Below are 26329 nucleotides of genomic sequence, written 5' to 3'. Positions count from 1 at the left end.
TTTAGTTAAATATAAATCATTTCTCCCAACAAATACATCACAGTTTATTAAGAGACTGATGAAACAAAGTTGAGGTTCTCATCATCAATGATATTGAACTACACAATAGGGAACATTGCAAATCTTCCCCATATATATTACTTTATAATAGGGTAGAGCTGATTTCTACTTAAGAATATCGAAAGTCATAGCAATATGACATTTTGAGATTAAAAGTCATCTAGCAACTTTCAGAGAAGTTGGTCACAATCAGTACTAGAACATTATATCACTTTTTTGTTTTATTTTAATATATCAAGTTATCGATCAATAATTCAGGGGGACAAGGCTAAAGAGATGAGGGAATTGCTTATACAGTGACTTTATTTCCATGAAATTATAGTGTCTGTAATTACTGTATATAAAATTAAAATGCAATTTAGCTCTATATATTACTGTCAGTAAGCCAGCATGCCTGTTTCTGATGCAAATGAGAGGATATTAAAGGATTGTGCTTCTCAAGGCAAACTATCAGACTGAACTCTTTCTTTGAGGATTGAAGAAGCAAACTGTGGTATATTCATCAGTCTTATTATTGAGCCACTCAGCTGGAAATGGCATTAAGCCCAACTGTTGGCCAAAAGGAAAGTTTAAAAAAGGATACAGATAATGATATTGTATCAAAGTCATATTTTTTGCACTAGTGCTTAAATGTGAGTTAGTGACTCAGTACTTTATAGGAAATGTGTTAAGTTCCCTTTCTTATAGTGGTGTGAACTGGGTTTGTGAAGACGACAGACACAAAAATTCTTCATGGACATATCCATAACTTTATCAAAGATCGATTTGTTGGAGAAAGAAAATAAACTGTTTCTTATTAAGAGACAAACACAAAGAAGGCGAAGCAGCGAGGAAAACACTTGGAGATCACAAAACATAATAGACACAATAGGGGACCTGCCTTTCAAATATTCTCTCCAATCCTGATTTACTTCTAAACTGCTCCAAGCGGATCCAGGCATAATTGTACATTGTCCCCTCACTCATCACTTTGGTTCATGATGGGCACATTAGAAGGTGGGGCATTCAACTTGAATATAAGGTACAAAACTGAGACCTTACTTACTCTTTCAGATCTTTTACATTAAGTCAGTGGTTCTCAACCTTCCTAATGCGGAGACCCTTTAGTACAGTTCCTCATGTTGTGGTGACCCCAACCATAAAATTATTTTTGTTGTTACTTCATAACTGTAATTTTGCTGTTATGAATCTTAATGTAAATATCTGATATGCAGGATGTATTTTCATTGTTACAAATTGAACATAATTAAAGCATAGTGATTAATCACAAAAACAATATGTAATTATATATGTGTTTTTCCGATGGTCTTAGGCGATCCCTGTGAAAGGGTCGTTCGACTCCCAAAGGGGTCGCGACCCACAGGTTGAGAACCGCTGCATTAAGTGAAACCAATCAAAAACGAATTTTCTTATACTAGTATTTCAAGTCCTATTTATCTAGCACCATAGGATGTGGGACAATTATCTTCACCATAATTCATAGGATGTAAAGAGTGTACAGTCCTGCTCTAAATGTATGAAAATGTAATGAGTGTCTCTTAGACTTACTAAGAATTAAAAACTAGGAGTGAAAGGCACACACGGGAAAAAGGTATTAGCAAGAAGCCAAGTTGACATAGCATAGTAGAAAATAAGGCTATAGAAAAAGTAAATTTTTTTATTACTGTGGAAATCAGATGATGAAGTGTTTGCATATGATTAGCCTTTGGTTGCAAACAACAGCAAATGCAACACAAAATGGATTAAGCCAAAATGAGAAAAAATGCATTATTTTCCATTGTAAGAAGTTCCAAAGTGTGGTGTTCATAGTGTTGGTTAATACAGCAGTTTGATATCATCATGAGAGTCATGTAACTTCAGACTTTCAGTTCTGTCATCCATAAAGTGTCAGCCTTCTGCTTCACTAACTTCTCTCACAACCTCACCATGACCACAAGCAATTCCAAGTACCACACTCAAACACCACCAGCAGCAGAGACACTGCTTCCTGTATATACATTTTTAAGAGTTTGAAAAAAAATTTCCCAGAACTTACTCAACAGACTCCCTCTTATATCGCAGTAGGCCCAAATTAGATCATATGTCGTTGCTTGAACCAACCATTGGCAAAAAGAGTGGGATTACCATGAATTATATTTAAACTAATAAAATCTATGTGTAGGGGATAAGGAGCAGTAGTTGCCTGAAAAAGAAAAAAGACTTTATCTTAAATCAAAAGGAAGAAACAGCTGTTTGGTAAGCAACTAACACATGATTTTTATTATTTTGTAAATTGTGGGTATTGTTCATTCAGGTCTCATGTCCCCAACTTAATTAGCACACAATAAATGTAGAATTCAAGAAGAATAAGCCAAATCACCACTTTTGTACTTCATATCTGATTATTTAGCATATAAATTTAGACTTCAGGTCCAACTATATTCAGATGTTTTAAGTCTCAATGGTTTTCTACAAGTGTGTTATCTCAGAAAAGCCTTCCTCATTATTTCTACTAAAGCATATATCACATTCGATTTTAACCTCCTATATGCATCCCCATGCATACAAATGGTGAATAAACTACTTGAAATTTACCCAAAGCACCAAGTATCGTGTTGGATACTTGTAGGCACATAATTTATTCACTCATTCATTCATTCAGCATTCATTTATTCATTTATTAGCAAGACAGAGTTCCATGGGCCCTGGAACTAGCCTGTTTAAGCTCAAACCCCACTTTAGCACTTACTAGCTATGTAACCTTTGGCAAGTTTTCTCATCTATAGTAGAGAGATAATAGTATTGCCTGACTCATGGGGTTAATTTTGTGAACATTAAATGATCTTGTATGTTTAAAGCTCTTATAAAAATGCCTGCCTAATAGTATGGGCTTATAAAGCGTTAACTATTTTTATTTATTCATATAATCTTTGTAACTGTACACTGCAGAATTTTTCATCATATTTACCACAATCTGAACCATGTATAGATCGATTTAAAAGCTTTGCTTCTCTGTGTGACAAAACAATGACAGTTTGAATACAGTTTGATCAAAGAAGGCTTTGAATACAAGCTTAGATTTTCTCTCAAGTGCCTACAGTTCAAAACACAGCAAGAGTTCAGAGCTGAGTTTCTGCAAATCAATGGAGAATGAAAGTTCCAAAGAATTTGTCTGTTGCTTCTATAGAAAACATTTTGAGAGCCAATTGGCTTGATCAGCTAAGCTGTATCTCTTTAGTAACTGTGAAAAGCATCTAATTTCATCTTACTATACAAAAGTTAAAGAGAAGTTACTTCAATTAATATGAAAAAAACAAGCATTGTTACTATACAAACTTGTTAAATTGATCCATGCAAGATTTCAATTCCATCTCTACCTTTTCTATAAAAAAGAAGAGAGACTGGCCCTTACAGTACTATTTCTAAAACACTACAAAATGCACTTGAAGTCTTCATAATAAATTTGAAAAGGCTATTTTTATACCTTTTCTTGATCAAGACCCTGCCATTCTTACTAAAATATTGGGAGGCCCTTTAATGCCATATAATTTCTTCACTGAGTGGTGCTTTTAAAATAAATGACAATTTTAAAAAATATATATTTTATTTATTTTTTACAGAGGAAGGGAGAGGAATAGAGAGTTAGAAATATCAATCAGCTGCCTCCTTCATACCCCCTACTGGGGATGTGCCTGCAACCAAGGTATAATGCCCTTGACCAGAATCAAACCTGAGACCTTGCAGTCCAATGCTCTATCCACTGAGCTAAATCAGGGCAATAAATGACAATTTTTGAACCTGCCATAATAAAGTATTTCATTAATAGAAAAGTGGGTGCATAATAAATTGATTAGGAAAACAATTAAAATTGTGAATTATCAAATGCTTTTACAAAACTGCTCTCAAATCATAATTTTCAAGATTTGTTTCCCTATTGCAGGTAGGAATTTTTCAATTTTGCATAAGACCTCTTGATTTTCTATACCATTATTACAGTAAATAATCACTTGGGTTTTGACTTGAATATGGTTTGTTTCTTTTTTATTCTCTATAATATAGGTCTGAGCAGGGGAGGGGGGGAGGTAGCAAAATATAGTTTTCATTTGGCTCATGGATTTATTTTTATTTTAGTTATTTCTTCTGAAATTTATATTAACAATTGCTAAATATAATTATGATTGATCTTCTGGGAATGAAAAACTCTGTTTAGAATTTTGTAACATTTATTACTTTATAATACATTATTTGTAAACAATGTTCATCTTTTCTCTTTATTTAGGAATCCTGTGTTTCATGTACTCTAAGAAACCATTAATTATAAGATGCACCATTATTTTTTATACCATTATGTCAAAAGTGGTTTAATATCACTTGAAATTTTACTTTGTATTTATTGAAAGATCATTCAAAGTTATGTAAACATTTTATTTTTATCACTCTTGTACATAAAGAGGAAAATAAAAGCAAAGTAGATTGGTTAACTGATTATTAAGATGTCTAAATTTGTTCTCAACTCGGAATTAATGATGCCTATCTTTTACACACCATTTATCTTCCTTTATGTCATCCATATTGTTGGATAAAGCATTTCTTTAAATATTGCTCCACTATTGCTTCCAAAACCTTCAAAACTACGTGACTTTCATTCTGCTAGTTTTGGTTGCATCCATTTACAGCAGATCACAACCAGGATTTAGATCTCTTCCGCAAATATATTTAAGTGATCTGTTGACTGGGACATCAATGGGCACAACAAGCAGGTTGGGTGTGCACAGGCCTGGCAGGCAGTGACAGTAAGATGTCATAGATTATAAGGGAAAAAAAACAACATTTCAGAGATGTAAACATATGGGGAGAATATATTTTGAAAAACATATTCAGTTGAATATTTAAAAACTCAACTGTCAGTCTCCAAGGCATTTTTCTAGGCCTACACAGTAGGAGTCCCAACGTCACTCTGTCGCATTGGTTCAATTACTCGTCCACCCATATCTAGCTGTGACTGTGGAGCAGACTTAGTAACAGAATTCACTACCACTGGGTACAAATTCAAACATTCCAGCAACTACTATAAGCCTAGTGAACCTACACAGGTTTTCCTGCTCATTATGCTTTCTTGATTATAAGGTACAGATTCTCAGATTACTATCGATAGTAGTATTCTCAGAATACTGAAACTCAGCTGGAAAACAGGACAATCAGAGGCGTGGCAGTGCACAGTGGTCACAGATATGAGCTCTGAGATTGGCATGTTGGGAATCCCTGGCTCTATCCTTAACTCTGTGACAAGGAGCATGTTTACTCCTTATGTTTCCATATCTTGAGAGTACTCAACACCTTAAATTCCGGAAGGAGAGAATCTTATTGGCCTCACTCACCTCTTCACGCCACACAGTGTCATGGGACTCAGACCAGCATCTAAGTGAGCTGTCATTGAATCAGCTACTCATCCCTCCTACATCCACTGTGACTATGGCTGTAGGAGGGGGTCATGCAGTCCAAACAGACTCTCATCATTAGAGCCTGTAAGCAATACATTTTTTTTTTAAAAGGAGCTGTGGCTGGGTAAGTATTCACATCTCCCACCCACCATCTGCAGGGTCCAGAGTTGGATCTCTCTACTCAGAATAATAAACAGCAAAGTTGTTGTTTTGGTTTTTGGTTTTTTTTTTTAAAAAAAATGGATGTATGTTTAACAAGTTAGGACACCTTGGAAATACATCTTGTTCTTCTTTTTAAATAATTAAAATTAGAGTCATATGGGAAAATAACTCAATTCTTATTAGAACCAATATCCTACATTTAAGGAGATGAATCTTGAGAAACTGTTTTTGCTTGTCTTGGGGAGATAGGGATGGAGGGGATGAACATTGGAGAATCAGAAAGAGATAGGAGATAATTCACATGAAAACTGGAAGTTGGGAAGCCAGACTTTTCTTACCTCTACTAGGGGTAGCTAGCCATTTTAAAAGTTTGATCTATGGTTTTTAATACAAATGTTTTCCCAGCCCCGGTTCGGGTTCCTCCCTGGCTGCCTGCCACTTGATGTACTGTTACGTCCCCTGAGGGGTCCTGGATTGCGAGAGGGTGCAGGCTGGGCTGAGGGAACACCCCCCCCCCCGCCCCCGCACAAATTTTGTGCACTGGGCCTCTAGTATATAAATAAATTTATTGGGTGATGTTGGTTAATAAACTTATATAGTTTTTGGTGTACATTTCTATAATACATCATCTGTATATTGTACTGTGTGTTCACCAAGTCAAGTCTCCCTCCATTACCACTTATCCCCCCTTTACCTATTAATACCTCCCCACACCCCTTTCCCTCTGGTAATCACCATACTATTATTGTGTGTGTCTATGTTGTGTGGGGGTTTTTCCTTGCTTAATTCCTTCACCTTTTTTGCCCAGCCCCTAAACCCTCCTCCCCTCTGATAGCTCTGTGTTCTCTGTAACTATGAATCTGTTCCTATTTCATTTGTTAGTTTATTAAAGTATTTTTTTGAAAATCTAGCATTATGAAACTAAACTCTTCTGTAAGACCCAGTTTTCTCAGAAGCAAAACAGATTTAACAGGAATTTTTTGTGTGTAATTTAAAATAATTCAGGTTTATGATATACTAGAGGCCTGGTGCACGAAATTCGTGCAGGGGGGGGGGGGTTCCCCTCAGCCTGGCCTGCACATTTTTGCATACTGGGACCCCTCAGGGGATGTCCAAACCGGCAGTTGGACATCCCTCTCACAATCCAGGACCACTAGCTTCTAATTGCTCACCTGCCTGCTGGCTCCTAATTGCTGGCCCCTAAACACTCTGCCTGTCTGCCTGATCATCCCTAACTGCTCACCTGCCTGCTCAGTGCATGTCATAGTGACTGATCATTTCACCGTTTGGTCAATTTGCATATTACCCTTTTATTATATAGGATTGACAATGTAAACATACAGAGGAGAAAGTGAATATCCTAACACAAAGTTAATATTTTTAAATGTATCTCTCGAATCTTTTTAACAAAAGTTTTTATTTAGACAATGTGGACATGCTTTATATAATGTTTCATAACATTTTTTATCTAGCACACTAGTGTATTTCCATCTTTGTAACTGTTCACATTTAAGATCATTTTAATAATACTATTTTATTTAAGGACTAGAGGCACAGTGCACAAATTCTTGCACTATTAAGGGTCCTTAGGCCTGGCCTGCGGGATCGGGTCAAAACCGGCTCTCTGACATCCCCTGAGGGGTCCCGGATTGTGAAAGGGTGCCAGCCAGACTGAGGGACCCCATCAGTGCACGATAGGGGCCGGGGAGGGATGCGGGAGGTTGGCCAGCCAGGAAGGACCGTAGGAGGGCTCCAGGGCATGTCCAGCCCATCTCGCTCAGTCCCAATTGGCCAGACCCCAGCAGCAATCTAACCTACCAGTCGGAACATCTGCCTCCTGGTGGTCAGTGCACATCATAGTGAGTGGTTGAGTGGCCTTAGCATATCTTTAGCATATTATGCTTTAATTGGTTGAACAGCTGACTGGCTGACTGGACACTTAGCATATTAGGCTTTATTATATAGGATTACCATAATTTAAGAAGTCTCTCTGTTAAGTAGTTTTTGGTACTCTCATATTAAAAATAATGTAAACATCTTTATATTAAATTGTTTATGCACCTAAGGTTAATTCTTTATTGAAAATTCCTAGGAAACAAAAATGAGCACTTCTATAGCTTTGGATTTGTTCTGTCACTTGATTCTCCATGAAGTATTTTTCTAATCTATTGTCTTTCCCAATTGTCTTTCCCAATTGCCCAATTTTTTGTACCCTTACCTTCATGTTAATACAATTAATATATATTTTCTCATTGTTATTTTAACTTTCAGTTCATTGACTATTTGTGAAATCAAACACTTAAGGTTGGTCAGGAAGGATTTGTATTTATTTATTTATTTATTTATTTATTTATTTATTTATTTATTGAGCACTGCTTGCTCATGTCCTTGTACTGCACTTCTAGAAGAAATTTTTTTTCTATCCTATATAATAAAGAGGTAATATGCAAATTAACCCTCACACCCTCAACAAGATGGCTGCCTATGCCCAGGCTGGCAGGGGGGTTAGTGAGGGATGACCAAATGACTGAACTGCAGGCTATGTGGGGTGATCAGGCTGGCGGGGGGGGGGGGGTAATTTTAGGGCAACCAGGCCAGCAGGGCGGGCAGTAAGTGGTGACCAGGCCAGTGGGGGGCATTTAGGGGAGACTAGGATGGCAGGGGGGTGCAGTTTGGGGCAATTAGGCTGGGATGGGGGGCAGTAATGGGTGACTAGGCCAGCAGGGAGGGGGCATTTGGGAGCTACCTGGCCAGCAGTGGGGGGTAGTTAGGGGCGACCAGGCAGGCAAGCAGATGAGCAATTAGGAGCCAGTGGTCCAGGATTGTGAGAGGGCTGTCCTACTGCTGGTTTAGGTCCGATCCCTGGATCGGGCCTAAACCGACAGTCAGACATCCCCCAAGGGGTCCTGGATTGGAGAGGGGGCAGGCTGGGCTGAGCCTCCCCCCCGCCCCCCACACAAATTTCGTGCACCAGGCCTCTAGTTCAATAATAATTCTCTTGGCATGTTCCAGGTTGGTAAATTCCACTTTAGCAAACTAAATGACTATACCTCTAAAATTAAGTAATCTGTTTTCTATTAGTAAGATTATTTGTGTTTTTCATTTACTGGTAAACCAATTTAAAGAGAATCATAAATACCTTTCTAGCACTGCTTTAACTGTTGAGACTTAAATGTTATTATTAGAGTAGACTGGTGGAAATAACCTTTGATCAGGCTAGTTCTTGTAGGACAAATCACTTAACCTCTCCATATCCCAGTTTCTTCTATAAAATAAGACTGAGTTACTTTTCAGGATTGTAATGAGACTTGAGGATATTATAGTTAAATATTGATGATAGCTTTTGGTACATGGTAGCTTCCTAATAAATGGCATATTTAGTTTTTATTAGCCTCACTTAGTGTTATTGTATTTCAACATGTCCCTTATTATAATGGCTTTCCAAACTGTAGGTCTCAAACCATTCATGGATTATGAAATTTATGTACATAATTTTGGGGCACAACTAGAATTTTTTAGTGAAAAAGAACAGAACAAAACTGAATATATAAAAATATTTCACACATTGTAAAGGCAAGTGTTTTTATGTGAAACTTTTATTCTGTATATTACATAGGTAGAAGGAGTATGTATAGTGGAGCACTTCTTACTATGAGTTGTAGTAAAAAACTTTCAAAAAATACAATTTTATCAGATACTGATCACATAGTGTACAAATCTTACACTATGTGGTTAAGACAACTAAATTTAAATTCCAACTGTAATAATTACTACCATATTGCTTTGAACCAATTGCATAGCCTCTATATTCCTCAACTATAAAATGAATTTTAATTATACTTGTCTCATGGGAGTGGTATGAGAACTATATGATTTCATGTAATGAAATCACTTAGTAGATACTCAATAACAGTAGGCTATTATTTTATCAAGACTTGAGCAGAATATAAATTTTTCTCTGAATGAGCAAGTAATGCCACATACACTAGAGTTCATAAGAGAATATAAAGTCATCACATTTGTCAGGACTGAATAATTAGCAAGTTTTTTCATCTACAACATGTTTCTTGATAAGCATCTTATATCCACAGATATGAATTTTCAAGAGCCATGTAACTATTCTTAGTCTTGCTATGGAAAAACAATATTATCTCTCAAAATGGGAAGGAATAGATGGGATGAACTTACATGTTAGACATTGTATTAAATTCTTTGCATAAATTATCTCATTTCATACTCATTAAAACCTCATATATGTGGTATTATTATGCTCACTTACAAATGGAGAAACTGAAGAACAGAGATATGAACCCATATCTGTCTGATTCTACCCTCTAGGATTATATTAGTAGCTACTAGTAGAAAATGTAAAGCTTAAAAGAAAGAACTAATCTATTATAAAATAAAAATTGATTACCTGTGTGTTGGTATTAGCCTCAGCCACAATCTCCTTGTAGGATATCCAAAAATCTCTGGATTTTGTTTAAGACTTTAGTAATAACCCCATACATTTGAGATTATTCTTCTTTTAATTGTACTTCCACTAAATACAGAAGTATACATAATTAACTCACAAAATCTTTGAATTCTATAAAAATCTTTTATGTTTGTGGGTTTTCTCCATTTCCTTGCAAATCAAAAAAGAGCTTTATGGTTCCATAAACCTCCCTGCAGAGACTATGAGGTTACTCATGCCCAGGCCTGTTCGTACTTGCCTATTTCTGCCCAAATTCATGCCCACTCTCTCACCAGCACAGCCTGAAATTTAAGTCACACAAAGTCCAGAATATGTTTAAATTGGAGAATATGACTTTAATTCAATCCCTTTAGAAAGCCTTCCTTATATTTAGGAATATAAATATATACTTACAATATTATATATTTATGTTATGTAGACTAAGAAAAATCTAGGCAGGACAGGTTTTACTTCTTCATATTTCAAAAGGCAAATTAAATGAGGTCAAGTGCCTTGTTAAAATTCATTTAGCTAGTAAAGAGGACTAGAACTGAGCTGATATCTTCTGTATTCAAAGCTAAAGGTTTTTTTCACTAACTACCTTAGGATTATTTTTTTTTACTATTTTGGAGATAAAAAAAAACATGTAAAATAATTGAATGAATTAAGTTAATAAGATAATTCATTAATATATTCAAACTAAATAAATGGAAATAATTAAACAGACAAGCCATGTTTCTTCATCAGTGCCTGGTATATATAGTCAATCATACCACATATACAGTGACTTCAATAAATTCACAAGTAAATTATTGAACAGAGCATTGTTTGCAGTAAATGTCAAAAAATAAAAAAGAGAGAAAAGACTGGGAGGAAAATGCACCATCAATAAACCAGATTCAAGAATTAGTTTCAGTATGACATTTATGACATCTTAGAGTAGCAATATTTTAACAGTATTCTTCATAACTATTTTAAAATTCGCTAACATTTTGAATGTATGTTATCATTTACCAACATTTCCAGTATAAATATTCGATCTGTCTTTTTCTTTTAGAAAATGCAGAATGTTTTGAGCATAGAGCCTGTATTATTGTCCGCAATCGTTGCATACACCTTTCAGTGAGATATGGGTTTCAAAGTTAAATCTACACAGCAAATGATTGCCTACATAAATAACTAATAGACTGAGCGTTTACATGGTATTGTTGGGAGAGAATGCTTTCAGTAACTGTCTGGTCTTACCTTCTGGGAGAGAATCTCCACTGTGGTTCCATCAATATTTCATGAAGCAACATAAAGTAATATGCTAATGATAGACCATTTACCCCATGAGCAGGTGCACCCTCTGATGCTTTTTCATCCCTGGTATACCTTTGATGTGGGATCAGTGAAGCCATTTTGAATTTTTTTTTTTTTTTGCTTCCTTCTCTCCACAGTTTCACCTGAACCTAAAATGGTGAGCGAGAGTCATCCTGAGGCCCTGGCAGCCCCGCCTGTCACCACTGCTGTGACTGTTACACCAAATAATGCCACAGAGCCAGCCAGCCCTGGAGAAGGAAAGGAAAATGCCTTTTCTAAGCTGAAGGAGAAGTTCATGAATGAGTTACATAAAATTCCACGTGAGTAGTACACATTGTTACTTCAGGAAAAATAAATGGCTGAATATCATCTTACTAGATCTTACTTGTTAGAAAGCAGAATTCCTTCTAACATATTATAAACATACATTTGATTTTTTTTTATTGGAACAGCGGTATTGCCAAAAATATGCATCTTGTATTTAATGTAAGTGGGTTCTTTTTTATCTTCTTTAATACCTTTTTCTCTCAAGAATATTAATGCTTAAGAGTTGTGCTGTAGTTTACATTTGTGGTTATGAAATTATTCCATTGTAAAGATTATTTCTAAGTGGTAACTAAAATGCACTTCCCCAATTGCAAAGTTTGATTTTCTTTTCTTCATTTGTTAATATTTCAAAACTTTTTGCACAGTTTTTAAAATTTTTCTTTGTCTTTAGAAAATAAATACTTTGTACCCACTTATTTGTATAACACTAAGTCCAATCAGTGGCATTTAATATAAATTTTAAACTACAGGTTTATTTTTTTTTTTCAGATTTGAACACTAACTTTGTATTAACACTTTTCTAGGTGCTGGGAAATCTAGGTTTTGGCCTTCACAAAGCTTATATTCTAGTGGGGGAAAGAAGTAATAAATCAATAAACAGGCAAATATATATAATGCATTATTTAGTAATAAATAATGTAAGGAAAACTAAAGACTAGTAAATGGGATCAGAAAGGGGATAGGGAGGGAAAGGTTGTTATTATGTAGGATAATGAAAGCTGGTTTTTAAGGAAACCTGGAGGAATTAGGGAAGAAAGTTATAATAACCTGGGGAATACAGGCAAAGGCCCTTAGGCAAGAATCTGCCTGAACTGCAAGGAGCTGCGTGTGCCTTAAGTACAAGGTGGAGAGGGACAAAGATGAATCTGTACTGTAGCAGAGGCCAGATCACATGGGGCCTTGTGGAGTATGCTAAGGAACTTGGATTTTAGTCTGAGTAAAATAAAATGCTTTTGCCTGGTTTGAGCAGAGGTGTCCCAGGATTTGGCTTAGGTTTTTCTTTAAAATCATCTTGCTATAGTGTCGAAAATGTGCTTAGAGGGGCAAAGGTAGAATATAAAGCAGGCTGTTGCAATGATCCAGATGAGAGATTTATAAAATTTGTAAGAGAATTCTTCTATAAGGACACTGAGAAAATAAATGAAAATAGACAAGGAATCAACTTCTTATCCCTCAAGTAATTAACAACTTGTTGATCTGTCTGTCCTCCTTAAGAAATTCAAGTTCATCTGAGAGACACTGTTTGCACAGTTGTCAGCAATTACCATTCTTAGTAAGAAGATCCATAACCCAGTGGGATGGAGCTGGTCCAGTAGATAGAGCCCTACTATGGGAAATGCAGGCTCCTGGTTCTCTTCTTTGCTCTGCTGCTGAACTGATGGACTGATCTAGATACCTTTGATAAAACTTGGCAGAAACCAAATACATATATCATGGAGGCAAATTCTCACTTGAATATTTTATCAAAATGTTTACTTTAAAAGAAATGTGTTATAAGGAAGCAGAGAAAGCAACGGATAACCAAATCAAATCCACATTCTGCCTTGTCCTCAATACCATCTCCCTCTCTGGAAGAGTTAACAATATGAAAGGCGTGACAATGTTGATAACTATGGGACTGAATGTTTTCCATGTATTCACATAAGCCATTCTCTCATCTCCCAAATGTCAACTTCTTAGAACTTCCTCAGCCATGCAATTTTACATTATGACCCATTTATCACACCCTGTCTGTCAGCATTTCCTGTCCTTCCCCCTGCTTTTTATTTCTCACCATATTACTTAGCACCATTTACAATGCTGTATTTTATAATTTGCTTTTATTTTATTTTTTATTGTTTATTGTTTAAAGTATTACATATGGTATTACATATGTTTCCTTTTTTCCCAATTGACCTCTCCCCACCCCCTCCCCCACCATCCCCATCACCCAGCACATGCCCTTGCCCCCCTGGTGTCTGTGACCTTTGGTTATGCTTATATGCATGCATACAAATTCTACGGTTGATCTCTTACCCCCATCCTCTCCCTCCCCTGCCTTCCCTCTGAAGTTTGATGGTCAGTTTGATGCTTCTATGTTTCTGGCTCTATTTTTATTCATCAGTTAACATTGTTCATTAAATTTCACAAATGAGTGAGATCATGTGATAATTTGCTTTTAAATCATTTGGCTCCCTCCAAAGTAATATCAGCTTGATGAGGGCCAAAAGTTGGGTGTGTTCAATGCATATTTATACCTCTGGTGGTGCCTGCCACATATGAGCCACTCAATATCTATTTGTTGAATGAATGAATTTTAAATTAACTTATATCCTGAACCACCCTCCTAGATTTTGAGGCCTTAAGATGCGGAAAAGTTAAAGCATATTATAAAATTTTAATTTATAACATTAAGAAAAACATCATTATAGTGTTTGACTGTGTCATCACATTGTTTCCACATTTGTAGTGATAACCACATTTTAGCCTTTCCCACTTAGAGCCAGGTATTACTTTATATTATTCCTCCTTGTTCATCAGTTGAAAAACAATCAACTGGAAAAAAATTAGCTATGAAGCTCCCTTTTTTCCCTCCCTTGGCTCTAAGGAATTAACTTCATTTAATTCCTTTCCAAGCCATTGTCCCATTTCTGTGTCCCTTCGGTGGGCACTGGAAATCCAACCAGGTAATCAGTCTTCTCCATGGAGATTTGCTTTTGACCAGCAACCTAAAATAATACACTGTCAGAAGATGCGGGTAACACCTGTGGAGATATTATGTTGCTAGATTTCTCCTTGACTTAACAGGAAGCAGCAAGTGAAATACCTAAAATATTAAAGTGGTAATGGTAAATAAGTGTTAGAAAAACAGTGTCATAAGTACAGCCTTGCCTTCTTATTAAAAATATGTAACTGCACATTTCACACTTTCACTTTAATCCATTACAATTTTACTGTCACGGTAATTGAAATGTCTAATGGGATTTATACACAGGGAACAACATTAAACAAAAATAAAATATATCCCCAAATCACATTCCTTTTGGAGCTTATGCTTTATAAAGGTTATCACTTTTGACTTGGTGCAACACAGTGTGACTCTAATGACAGGTAACAAATTAGAATATTAATCGATTTCGGTCTCTGAACTAAATCTTGTCTATCTGGCAGATGTGGGGTTTTTTTGCAAAATTGATAGCAAACAGCTTTAGTCTGTCACTTGAAATTCCCACTTGTGAGAAGAGCGGTGTCACAATGGCAAGGAGTGTGCATGTCATTAGTCGGGTAATCTGCACAGTCCAGCATGGAACATATTCAAACCAAATTGCCTGATGATATCATCCATAACACCACGGGGCTTAAAATTAAAAAAAGGAAAAGGAAATGGTGAATGTGGAGCATTTTTATCTTTCAATTCATTCTGCACACTGTTATCTAAATGAAGCAGACAAGGTTCCTCAGAATGTTTCTTTATTTTGCAACTTTGATTTTGATATGACTAGGGCCATGGCTGGTTTGTAAAGCATGAACGCGTGTCATCCGAATAGCTGTGATTAAGATTTTGATATTCATGAGCTTCTTGAAGTAGAGTGCCCCTTTCCTTAAGCACAGCAGAAAACCAGATAGCCGGTCCTGACTCTTAGTCCAGAATAAGAGCAAGTGGACTAAGGGTACTTATGTAATTCATGCAGAAATACTATTAGATAGACAGTTTAACACAGGGATTCAAACCACAAACTCTGGTCACAGACTGCCTGGGTTCAAATCTTAGCCCCACCACATACTAGCCTTTTGACCTCAGGAATGTCACTTAATCTTTCTGTTATCAGCTTCTTCCTGTATAAAAGGGGGGCGAGAATATCCCCATCATAGGCTTGTTGTGTAAAGACACCATGGCATATAAAGTGCTTAGCAGAGTGTCTGACACAGAGTAAGCATTTTATAAATGTTAGCTATTATTAAACTCAAGCTGTCTTTTTTAACAAGTCTATTTCTATTTTATAAAAGCCCTCTTTTTAGGTCAGACACCAAAATGGAGAAAATTCCAGAAACTTTGCCATCAAATATTTAAGCATTCCATTCTTTAAATCCACTCCAAAATGCCTGTTCTAAGAAAGACAAATTCCCTCTCAATGTTTCCTTTTCCCAGCACCTTCTCTAATTTACCTTTAAAAAATAAAAATTAAAAATCCTCCTGTAATTTTATTATCTTACTCATTCCTTTAATCCATATGCATGCTCAAGGTTCACACATCTGAAATTCCTAGCCAAATTCCACACACACTAAGTGCTTAAGAAATGTCAGTTTTCCTCTTTTTATTCTCTAAACTTTTCTTCTTACCTTTCCTCCTCTGTCAACTACCATTCTCTCTTCTTCCTCCATATCTCCACAAAACTGACAACCCAGCTCCTTCCATTCTGTTTTTTTATCCTTCAAATACTGTTAAAATTGTTTTAACTAAATCACAGATACTTCTTGATGTGCAGGTATGGGGTTTATTTTCAATCTCAGTCATTCAGATACTTCTGCATTGTCATCATTGTCAGCCACCATCATCTGAAAACTCTTAATTTCCAGAACTCTCCTCTCATTTCCTCCTCTTCCTTTCTTTCCTCCTTATTCTCTCTTATTGGCTGGTCTCCTTTTTCATTGTCTTTCCTTCCCTTGAGTGGCAGAGGTCCCTGTCTACAAGTTTCCATTTTCAACCCTTTTTCCTTTTGAAATCTACATGCTCTCCCCGGGAGCTCTCAGTCACCTAGCTGTTCAAATAAGAACTCTCACTATTATCTTTGTCTCCCTCATATGTTTCATCTCCAGTTCTATACCTGCATTCAAATCCTGTTTATTCTCCTCCTGAAAAATCTCTCAAAACCAGCCAGCATCCTCACCTCCAGTGTGTTCTCTCATACTTTCTCTCTTCCTGGACTCCCTTTCCTATTAACCCTAACACATTCTTTTTTTTTATTTCAAGCCAATTCAAATATTCACTTAAGTGAGAAGTTCCATCATTTCCTAAAGCAGAAATATTTAAGTCTTCCTCCAGCCTTTCAAAGCTCTTCATTAAATGTCTTGGTTATCTGGTTTAGGTTTATCTTGTTTAGTCTTTCTCATTGAAATGGAAATTCCTCAGAGGCAAGAACACTTTCTCATACATATTTGTATCTTTCATATTTGAAAGTGTCTAACACCATGCTAGAAACAATTGTATAGATATTATCATATTATAAATATTACGTTATACCAAAGACTGTATTTCTTGTGCCATGCTTGGAGAAACTGATCTACAAAGCAATAGACTTCAGAACTTTTTTAGCCAAGGATCTGTTTGTTCAAATAAAAACAAAAACAAAATACTATATAAAACAAAACAGAGCTGCTGTGGTGAGTTAAAGGTGTCTTTCACTCACTCTTCCAAGATACCCCTATTAGCAGCTCTAAAGGCCTGGGACTGTATGGAATATATTTGAAAGCAGTGGCCTGAAAAAGTAGTAGGTATATCAGTGTTCTCTCTTCAACCACCAAAGAAACTCAACAACCAGTACTAATATAGTTGGTTAAATATGGCACAAGCAATATTCATTGATGATGAAAAAATGCTGTCCAGTAACTATGTTTATCTCATGTGGCTGCAGATTGAACATAAAGTCATTGTCATATGTCAAGAAACGTATGAAGAGAACCCTTAAGAACATACAGTGATACATATCATGTAAATAACAATAATTATGGTATTGATGGCTAATATTTGTAGAGCTTTTTTTAAATTTATTTTTATTGATTTCAGAGAGAAAGGGAAAGGGAGAGAGAGATAGAAACATCAATGATGACAGAGAATCATTGACCGGCTGCTTCCTGCACGCCCCCTACTGGGGATTGAGCCTGCAACCCAGGCATGTGCCATTGCTGGAATCAAACCCAGGACCCTTCAGTCCACAGGGCAACATTCTATCCACTGAGCCAAACCAGCCAGGGCTGTTTGTAGAGCATGTAGCATGGAAATATGTGCCATGCACTCTGTAAAATAAACCTCAATTCTGCCTTATAAAAATTCTATTAGATGAAAACAATTATTTTCCCCATCCTATATAATAAAAACCCTAATATGCAAATCCACCGAACAGCAAAAGGACCAGTCACTGTGATGTGCACTGACCACCAGGGGGTAGATGCTCAAAGCAGGAGCTGCCCCCTGGTGGTCAGTGCTCTCCCACAGGGTGAGCTCGCTCAGCCAGAAGCTGGGCTCATGGCTGTGGAGCACAGCAGCGATGGCAGGAGTCTCTCCCACCTCCACCAGTGTAAAGGAGCCAGGGGTCCCGGACTGCAAGAGCCCCAACTGCAAAAAGGATGTCTGACTGCCGGCTTAAGATCAGGCTTAGGCAGGCAACATCCCCCTAGGGCTGTGGTTCTCAACCTTCTGGCCCTTTAAATACAGTTCCTCATGTTGTGACCCAACCATAAAATTATTTTCGTTGCTACTTCATAACTGTAATGTTGCTACTGTTATGAATCGTAATGTAAATATCTAATATGCAGGATGGTCTTAGGCGACCGCTGTGAAAGGGTCTTCCGACCACCAAAGGGGTCGCGACCCACAGGTTGAGAACCACTGCCCTAGGGGATCCTGGCCTGCAAGGGAGGTGCGGGGAGGATGCCCTCTGCCCCCACTGCACAAATTCCATGCACCGGGCCTCTAGTTTTATAGATAAGAAGGCTGAGGCTTAGTAAGATAAGTGATTTGTCTTAAGGAAGTTACACATGGTTCAGATTGACAGGCCTAGTCAGGAAAAAATTGCAGTTTTTTTTTATTATGCCTTAACAGACTAGCCCAGAGGCTGCAAATGACCTCCACTATTCCTATCACACATGACTTGAAACTTTTAGAGTTCTATGTGTCTGTTCAGAGTACTGGTTGATATTTGATATTCATCTTTTAATATTTGTATTAAATGACTGAATACTCAGAACACAAGTTTAATACTAATTCAGAGTTTGCTGTTGCATTACCTGGCTTTAAAGACAAGTACTTATGTATTCACTTAAGTTTCTGCATTTCTTTTGTTGCACTCTGTTAGATTGGCATGTGAATAACCAATTACTACCTAAGTTGCAATTTGTTGCTTCATATACATGAACTTTACATATGATTCAGCTATCACTGGCTGACTCAATTCTTCTCACTTCAGAGAAGCATTGGCTAAAACGTTAAGTGACATTATTCATTGTTAACCTCTGCTAAGTTGAAATATATTTAAGAAAAAAGTTGCAATACCGGTAAGTGTTTTTTTCAGAGCAAGTGCTTTGCGGTATTGAGTAACTTCATCAATGCAATGCTGAAGGAACCTATTTCGGACAAGGACACTTAGAGATAAGGGTGCAAGTCATCACAGCACAGTGTAGTGAGTCATGCTTACATTCAATAAACATAGTTTATTTTAGTTTAGTTTATTTCATCATCTTTTCAAGTTTAATTCTGATTTAAAATATAGGAAATATAAATGTGTGTGTATCTGAATACTGTGTGTGTTTGTGTTAAGAGTTATTATTTATAACTTAATCCTATGACAGAAAAGTCAGTTTGGTTCTTAATAGAGTTGACACTGCCCCCTACAGCATGCTATGAATTTCTGTAGGCCATTTTTAGTGTTCTAAAGGAAGGGCATGAGGGGCAGCCTACAGACCAGGCACCTACACATCTTGGACCATGTGAGACAGCTTCACACTATGAAAAATTGCCTTGCATTTTGCATGAAATTCAAAATCTCCATAGAACATGCATCTAGGAGGAAACCCTGTTAAAATGGGAGACATCTATAATACTGTCAACAATAAAAACAAAAATAACCCCATTAAACATTAGCTTAACTAACTTCATGAAAAATAAATAATCAAAAATAACAAAGGAAACCCTGTTAATAATTATCTGAACCTAAAACTGTCATATAAACACAACGTATTTCTGTGTGGCTCTCATATAAACTGAATATCCTAGTTTTATTTCTAATGTTTGACTAACCTCTGATCCTTTATTTTCTCCTTCCTTTTCAAAAATCTCATTGTCTTACTTCTCTAAATTCAAATATTCCTTTTAGCAGTTGTAATGATTACTTCATTGTCTTGCTACTAGTATAGTTGTGCCTGAAGACCTGTATACTGAAATATAAATAATTTTATTATAAATTACTTTATTTATTTTATATTATAGTTAGTTTTATTGATTTTTAAAACATATGTGTAGGTATATTATCTATTACTTATACTCTGAGAGAGTTAAAGGAATATTGTAACATTTTTGTTATAAACTGGGGCATTGTGGAAAACACTGATTTAAAAGAACATGTGTGCACCATGATCCTACCGACATCCTATATTCAATGTTGAAAGCTAACCAAAAATATGTTACTGATGCTGGCTTTCAAGAAGGTTCTTTAAAGGTGTCCCTGCATTTTTTTCTCCCTCCTAGGACCCTATTATGCAGAAAACTCCCCCAAAATATTCATGCCTGTAAAACAAACTAGTGTTGAGAGATTTTATCAACTTCTAAAGCATTGGGTAATACACGGTAATTCGAAGCACATAAAGCCACCAAGTGAATTAAGATCTCAGGGAAGTTTCTAAACCATATTGAACTACATTTCATTAGCATTTCAAAGATATTAAGGAAACACACCTGAGAAAAATAAGGGAGTGAACCATATTTTGGACACATATTAAAAAATAGTTCAGGAATTACCTTGCTGAAATACTATACTGACATACAAATATATTTTAAAACAGTGTTAAACCTTTATTCCTCACCACATAGCAGTCACAGGTCAAAACACAGACTGCATTTTCACTAAAGGAAGCCTGACTACAAATGTAGATCTATAAAGAGAACAGAATGAAAGAAGCTGAGATACTGCTGTTTCCTCTTTCCTCTAATGACGAGGTATATCTTTTATTGCATTGCTGACATGTCAGGTTTGTGCCAGTCTATTCAATTAGATAAAAAAATTTAGAAGCAGAAAACCAAAGGGAAAATATGTGATGTACTATTATATTTTTAGCACTAGGCTTTATTTGTCTTTGTTTTGATTTTCATTTATGAGACTTACAACAAAGGGATTGAACTTGATAGCTCCTCTTCAGCCTGCCTTTTAAGTGAACTTACATAACTTTGAAATAAAGATTAAGAAGATAATGGCCCATTTAAAGGTTTCTTCAACCAAGCAACACTTTCATTGAAATTCCTGTCCTGGAGGAATTTCAAAACCACTTGAACCTTGTCCCTTTTTCTTTTCTCTTACAAGCATTTTACACTTAAAAGTTAAAACAAAAAAAAGGGGGGGGGGGTATTACAAATAAGAGAAATACAGTCTACTGTTACATATGCCATATACTTAAAGTAGTGTGCACCTACCCACAGAAACTTAGAAGAGATCCAAGATCTCAGGGTAACAAAATTTCATTGACTGCGTTATCTTGTTCAATGCCTTGAAAGTAAAAGTCTATCGTAATAATTTATTTTTCATAAGGACTTGGATGCAGTTCTTTCAAATCAGTAAACCAAGTATGTCAAACTCAAAGGCTAACACAGGCCAAATAAATGAGGCATGCGGCCTGCGGGCCGCGAGTTTGACATGCGTGCAGTAAACTATTGCAGTGGGTTAAAAACATTTCTGCTATACTCGTGTAAATATTGCTCTCTAAATTCTTCTGTACACTTCTGTAGCCCTGTACTTTGCCCAGAATGCTGTGCTAATCACTCATGCCATTAATACTGTATGACCTTTGGCAAATCATTTACTATCTCTGTAAAACAAGGATCATAATAGTACTTTACCTCTGGAAAGTATAAGCAGTAAAGTATTAACATATATAAAGTGCTTAAAACAATGTCTGAATGAATATAATGTTGGACATATTCAAAGTTCAATTGTACAAGGCATATAGCACCTACTATGTGCTAGGCTGTGTAGACCATGCTTAGGAACTAAACCAAAGCACATAACTTTAACTTGTTTCTGGGCCTCAATAGCACTACAGACTCAGAATTTTTCTGCCAGAAGAACCTCTAAATTAAAATGTCTTTTTCTGAGATTGTTTGGTATGATTCTTGTATAAGTTTCAGCATCACCTGCAACTGTTTGCCCTCCCCCAATTTGCTTCAGCAGGACAGAAACTCTCGAAGTTCTTGAATTCATTATCCAAAATGTTCCATCTCTCCACGTCTTGTACAAACTCTCTCCTCAGCTGGAGTTTCTTGCTTGCCACTGCTTGTCTACTTGGACTATCTCTTGATATCCCTCAAAACTCTTTTTTTTAATCCTCACCAGAGAGCATGTTTATTGATTTGAGAAAGAGAGAGAGAAACATTGATGTGAGAGAAACATCGATCAGTTACCTTTCGTACATGCCCCAACTATGGATGGAACCTGCAACCTGTTTTTTGGTGTACACTCCAACCAACCTAGCCATCCAGCCAAGGAAGAACGTCTCATTTTTTAAAAGTCTTCCTATCCTCATGCCACCAACTTCCTAATCTATTAACCAACAATTGTCACTCTTTAGTAAGTCTGTACTTTACATATGTTTATAATTTTTACTGTTTATTTTACTCATCAGTATGTGTTTTCTCTCTTAATACCAATCAATCTACATGAGATCTGAACACTATTTTCATCTCTGTGTCTCCAGCTCCAACACAAAATTTGGCTCAGAGTAGGCAGAATTATTATTCTTTTTTTTGCTCAAAAGATCCTAATAATCATATTACCAAGAAAAAGCTTCCTCTCATAGATACAGAGAGCAGACTGGTGGTTGCCAGCAGCAGGAGGTGCAATGGGGGTGAGATGGGTGAAGAGGGTCATAAGTGCGAACTTCCACTTATAAAATACCTAAGTCCTGGGGATATAAGGTACAGCAGGGTGCCTATCATTAATACTTTACTATATATTTGAAAGTTGCTAGGAGAGAGGATCTTTATTAAAAGTTCTCATCACAAGAAAAAAGATATTTTAACTATGTGTGGTGAAGGATATTAATTGGACTTATTGTGATGATCATTTTGCAATATATACAAATATCAAATCATTATATGATAGACCTGAAACAAATATACATCATGTGCAAAAGAGGTTTACAGTTGTGACTACATGAAACAGTTTACTTTAGTATTAATATTTGTTAACTAGAGGCCCAGTGCACAAAATTTGTGCACGGGTAGGGTCCCTAGGCCTGGCAGACAATTAGGGCTGTTCTGTGGGGTGACTGGCAGGGCAATCAGGGGGCCCCCTGCTGACATCTGCCTCAGCCATCCTGGCACTGCCCACTCACTGGCCCCGCCCCCTGCCGCTGCCAACAGTTGTTTCCCTCTGTAGGGCGCCCAGCAGGGCAATTGAGGGGCCCCCGCTGACACCTACCTTGGCTGTCCTGGGGCCTGCGGGCTGTGGGCAGGTCCTGTGTTGAGCGTCTGCCCCCTGGTGGTCAGTGCACATCATAGTGAGCAGTCATTCCACTGGTTGTTCCACTGTTTGGTCAATTTGCACTAGGCTTTTATTATATAGGACTAGAGGCCCGATGCATGAAGATTCTTGCAAGAATGGGCCTTCCTTCCCCTGGCTGCCAGCACCGCCTTTTCTCTGGCTGGAGCTACCTTTCTGCCCTTGCTCCAGCCCAGAGCCGCCTTTCTGCCTTTGCTCCAGCCCGGAGCCGCCTTTCCACCTTCCCACGCTGCCCAGAGGCCCGGAGCAGATGGGGCGGTGTGGAACGCCTGGTCATCACCACAGTGATGACACAAGCATCCCGCCCTGCCCTGGCCAGCTCAGTGCCTGTGTATGCAAATTTACCCGCCATCTTTGTTGGGTTAATTTGCATATTCACTCCTGATTGGCTGGTGGGCATCACGAAGGTATGGTCAATTTGCATCTTTCTCTTTTATTAGTGTAGATTGTGTTAGTTTCCATATGCATAGTAGTAAACCTACTTTTGCCCACCCCTGTAGCTATTTTTCAATTATCCTATATAATAAAGAGGTAATATGTAAATGGCCATTATGCCATGACACATAACGACCAATAGCAGGAGGGCAGGGCAGCAAGCTACAAGCAGTGGAGAGCTACAGGAGGGCAAGGCAGCGAGCTATGAGTGGCAGAGAGCTACAGGAGTGCGGGGCAGTGGGCGGAGAGCTACAGGAGTGCGGGGCAGTGGGCGGAGAGCTACAGAAGTGCGGGGCAGTGGGCAGAGAGCTACAGGAGGGCGGGGCAGTGAGCTGCATGCGGCAGAGAGCTACGAGCAGTGGTGGGCCAGGTGGCCAGCTGAGGCAAGGGGCAGCGAGCTACTCATGCACGAATTCATGTGCAGGGCTACTAGTATCTTAATTAAAAAAGAAATGGCTTCTAAAAGACTCTTACTGGAAAGGAGTGATAGTAATAAATAAAGGCAAAAGTCAGCATCACACTGGACTCAAGCTGGGTACCTTGCACAGCCACTGTGCCTTCCCTCAAACACTTGGGATTTCATAACCAATCTTTCTCTTTCTCCCTTGCCTTTTATTTTTCTCTCCATTTCCTTGACCTTTCTTTAACTTTGTCATTTTCCATTCTGTTTCTTTCCTTGTTGCCTGTGCTGAATAAAAATGTTCCTCATTTGTTTTATTCTCTTTGGCCTTCTGATTCAACATTGAGATACAAGCAGCCACCAAATTGGTCTTCAGGGTAAAACAGCTTTCCCTACAAGCAGTTTTGTTCAAGTGGAGAGCTGGGACTTAGCAATAGTTTCATCTTTAAAAATAATGTATTGTATTATAATGCCAGGAAACAAGATGAACTCTTTTTTTATTTTTTTTTACAAGAATTGCTATATAACACAGTCCAATTTCCTGTGCTATCACTGAGAGAGTTCAAAGATGCCTGAATGTGATTTATTGCAGCAGTTTTTCCCACAATGGTCACTTTTGTGAAGTTTTCTATTTCTGTTTGTTAGTTTGTTTTTGGATTCTCACCAGAGGATATGCTTATTGATTTTAAAGAGAGGGGAAGAGGGAGAAGGAGAAGGAGGGGAGATAAGAGGGAGGGAGGAAAGGAGAGAGAGAGAGACAGACAGAGAGAGAGAGAGACACGTGAGAGAGAACATCAACTGCTTGCTTTCAACAGGGGATGGAGCCCGCAACCTAGGTATGTGCCCTGACTAGGAATCAAACCCGCAACATTTCTGTATACAGGACGATGTTCTAACCAACTGAGCAACACTGGCCAGGGTATGAGGTTTTCTTTAGTGAATAGAGGTTTATAGGAAACTTGTATGAATTTCTCTGTTTTACTTTATTAGCCACACAAAGCACAACAATTTAGTCAGGCAAATACTATTGTTGCCAATAACACCACAACTGTGATTATCACTGAAGTGGTGCTTCAAAGTGGCCTGGCCAGCCAGCTTCCACCCACACTGATTGCAACTGTTCCCTGGCACCTCACCTTTCCACAGCTGCTGTCATCCATGCACCTTTCTTTCCCATAACTGCTAATGTGGCTTCACACCATTTACCTGGCTGCCCTCCAGGTCCTCATCAGTAGAAATCTGGTTTGCTGTTTTGCATTAAGTAGTCTTCAGCTATAACAACAATGCCACTGATGTGGAAACTCAGTTACTTTCATTCGAGTTGAGTTTAATAATCTTTCTGAATGTCAAGCCCGGCCATGTTTCTAATAGTCTTCAATTGTAGGAAACATATAGACAGTTTTCCCAAGTCAGTTCTGCTACTTTTATCTTCCATGGGAACTTACACAAGCCTTTGCTTCTATCTAGATTACTCGGTTTGGCCATTCATTCAGCCAGGAACACTTGGACTTATATGTACGCAATGCCATGCACCTATCCTTATTAATACTCTCTTCTCCCTTGTTTTTTAATACTTTGAACTCTAATTAGCTTCCTTTCTTTCTGCTTTTGACTTTCTCTTTCTCTCTGCCTCCTCAATCACTTAGTTACAGGGATCTGTAATGATCTAATGATTTGCTGCTGGCATTCTTTACCTCTATGATTTTTCTTTCTTTACTTAGAGGCCCAGGGCACAAAATTCGTGCATTGGCCGGGGGGGGGGGGGGTCCCTTAGCCTGGCCAGCGCTCTCTCACAGTCCAGGAGCCCTTGGGGAAGCGGGCCTAAGCTGTCAGTCGGACATCCTTAGAGCTGCTGCAGAGGCAGAAGAGGCTCCCGCCACTGCCTCTGTACTCATCAGCCGTGAGCCCAGCTTCTGGCTGAGTGGAATTCCCCCTGTGGGAGCACACTGACCACCAGGGGACAGCTCTTGCATTGAGCGTCTGCCCCCTGGTGATCAGTGCGCGTCATAGCGACCAGTTGTTCCACTGTTCAGTCAATTTGCATATTAGCTGTTTATTATATAGGATAATTTCAGGACTTCCCATATTATCTTTATGTAAAACATACTCAAAACTCAATTTCTAGTCCTGATGTCTCTATTAAGCTCCCCCATTTTGTTAAATCAACTTTATTAGGAATGGTATGCATACCATAAGAAGCACCCACTGTAAATGTATAGTTCTGAGCATTTTGACAAATGTGTATGAGGTAATCATCACTCCAAAAATTTGCCTCTAGTTCTTTTCTGTCAGTTCCTGCACAGT

General features: G+C 37.7%; 1 protein-coding gene across 2 annotated transcripts in view; it reads left to right on the top strand.

Moving 5' to 3' along the window:
- SYT1 (synaptotagmin 1) overlaps window positions 1–26329 on the top strand; it is a 551768-nt gene that overhangs the window by 333660 nt on the left and 191779 nt on the right. For both annotated transcript variants that reach the window (XM_081083378.1, XM_081083379.1), the window contains one exon: window positions 11538–11720. In XM_081083378.1, coding sequence (XP_080939504.1) covers window positions 11555–11720 — 166 coding nt within the window. In that variant the 5' untranslated portion in view covers window positions 11538–11554. The remainder of the gene's footprint in view (window positions 1–11537; window positions 11721–26329) is intronic.

This window comes from Myotis nattereri (genome assembly GCF_964212035.1).
Source record: "Myotis nattereri genome assembly, chromosome: 2".
In the NCBI taxonomy this organism is placed as follows: domain Eukaryota; kingdom Metazoa; phylum Chordata; class Mammalia; order Chiroptera; family Vespertilionidae; genus Myotis; species Myotis nattereri.
This window is presented reverse-complemented; position numbering and strand designations above follow the sequence as displayed.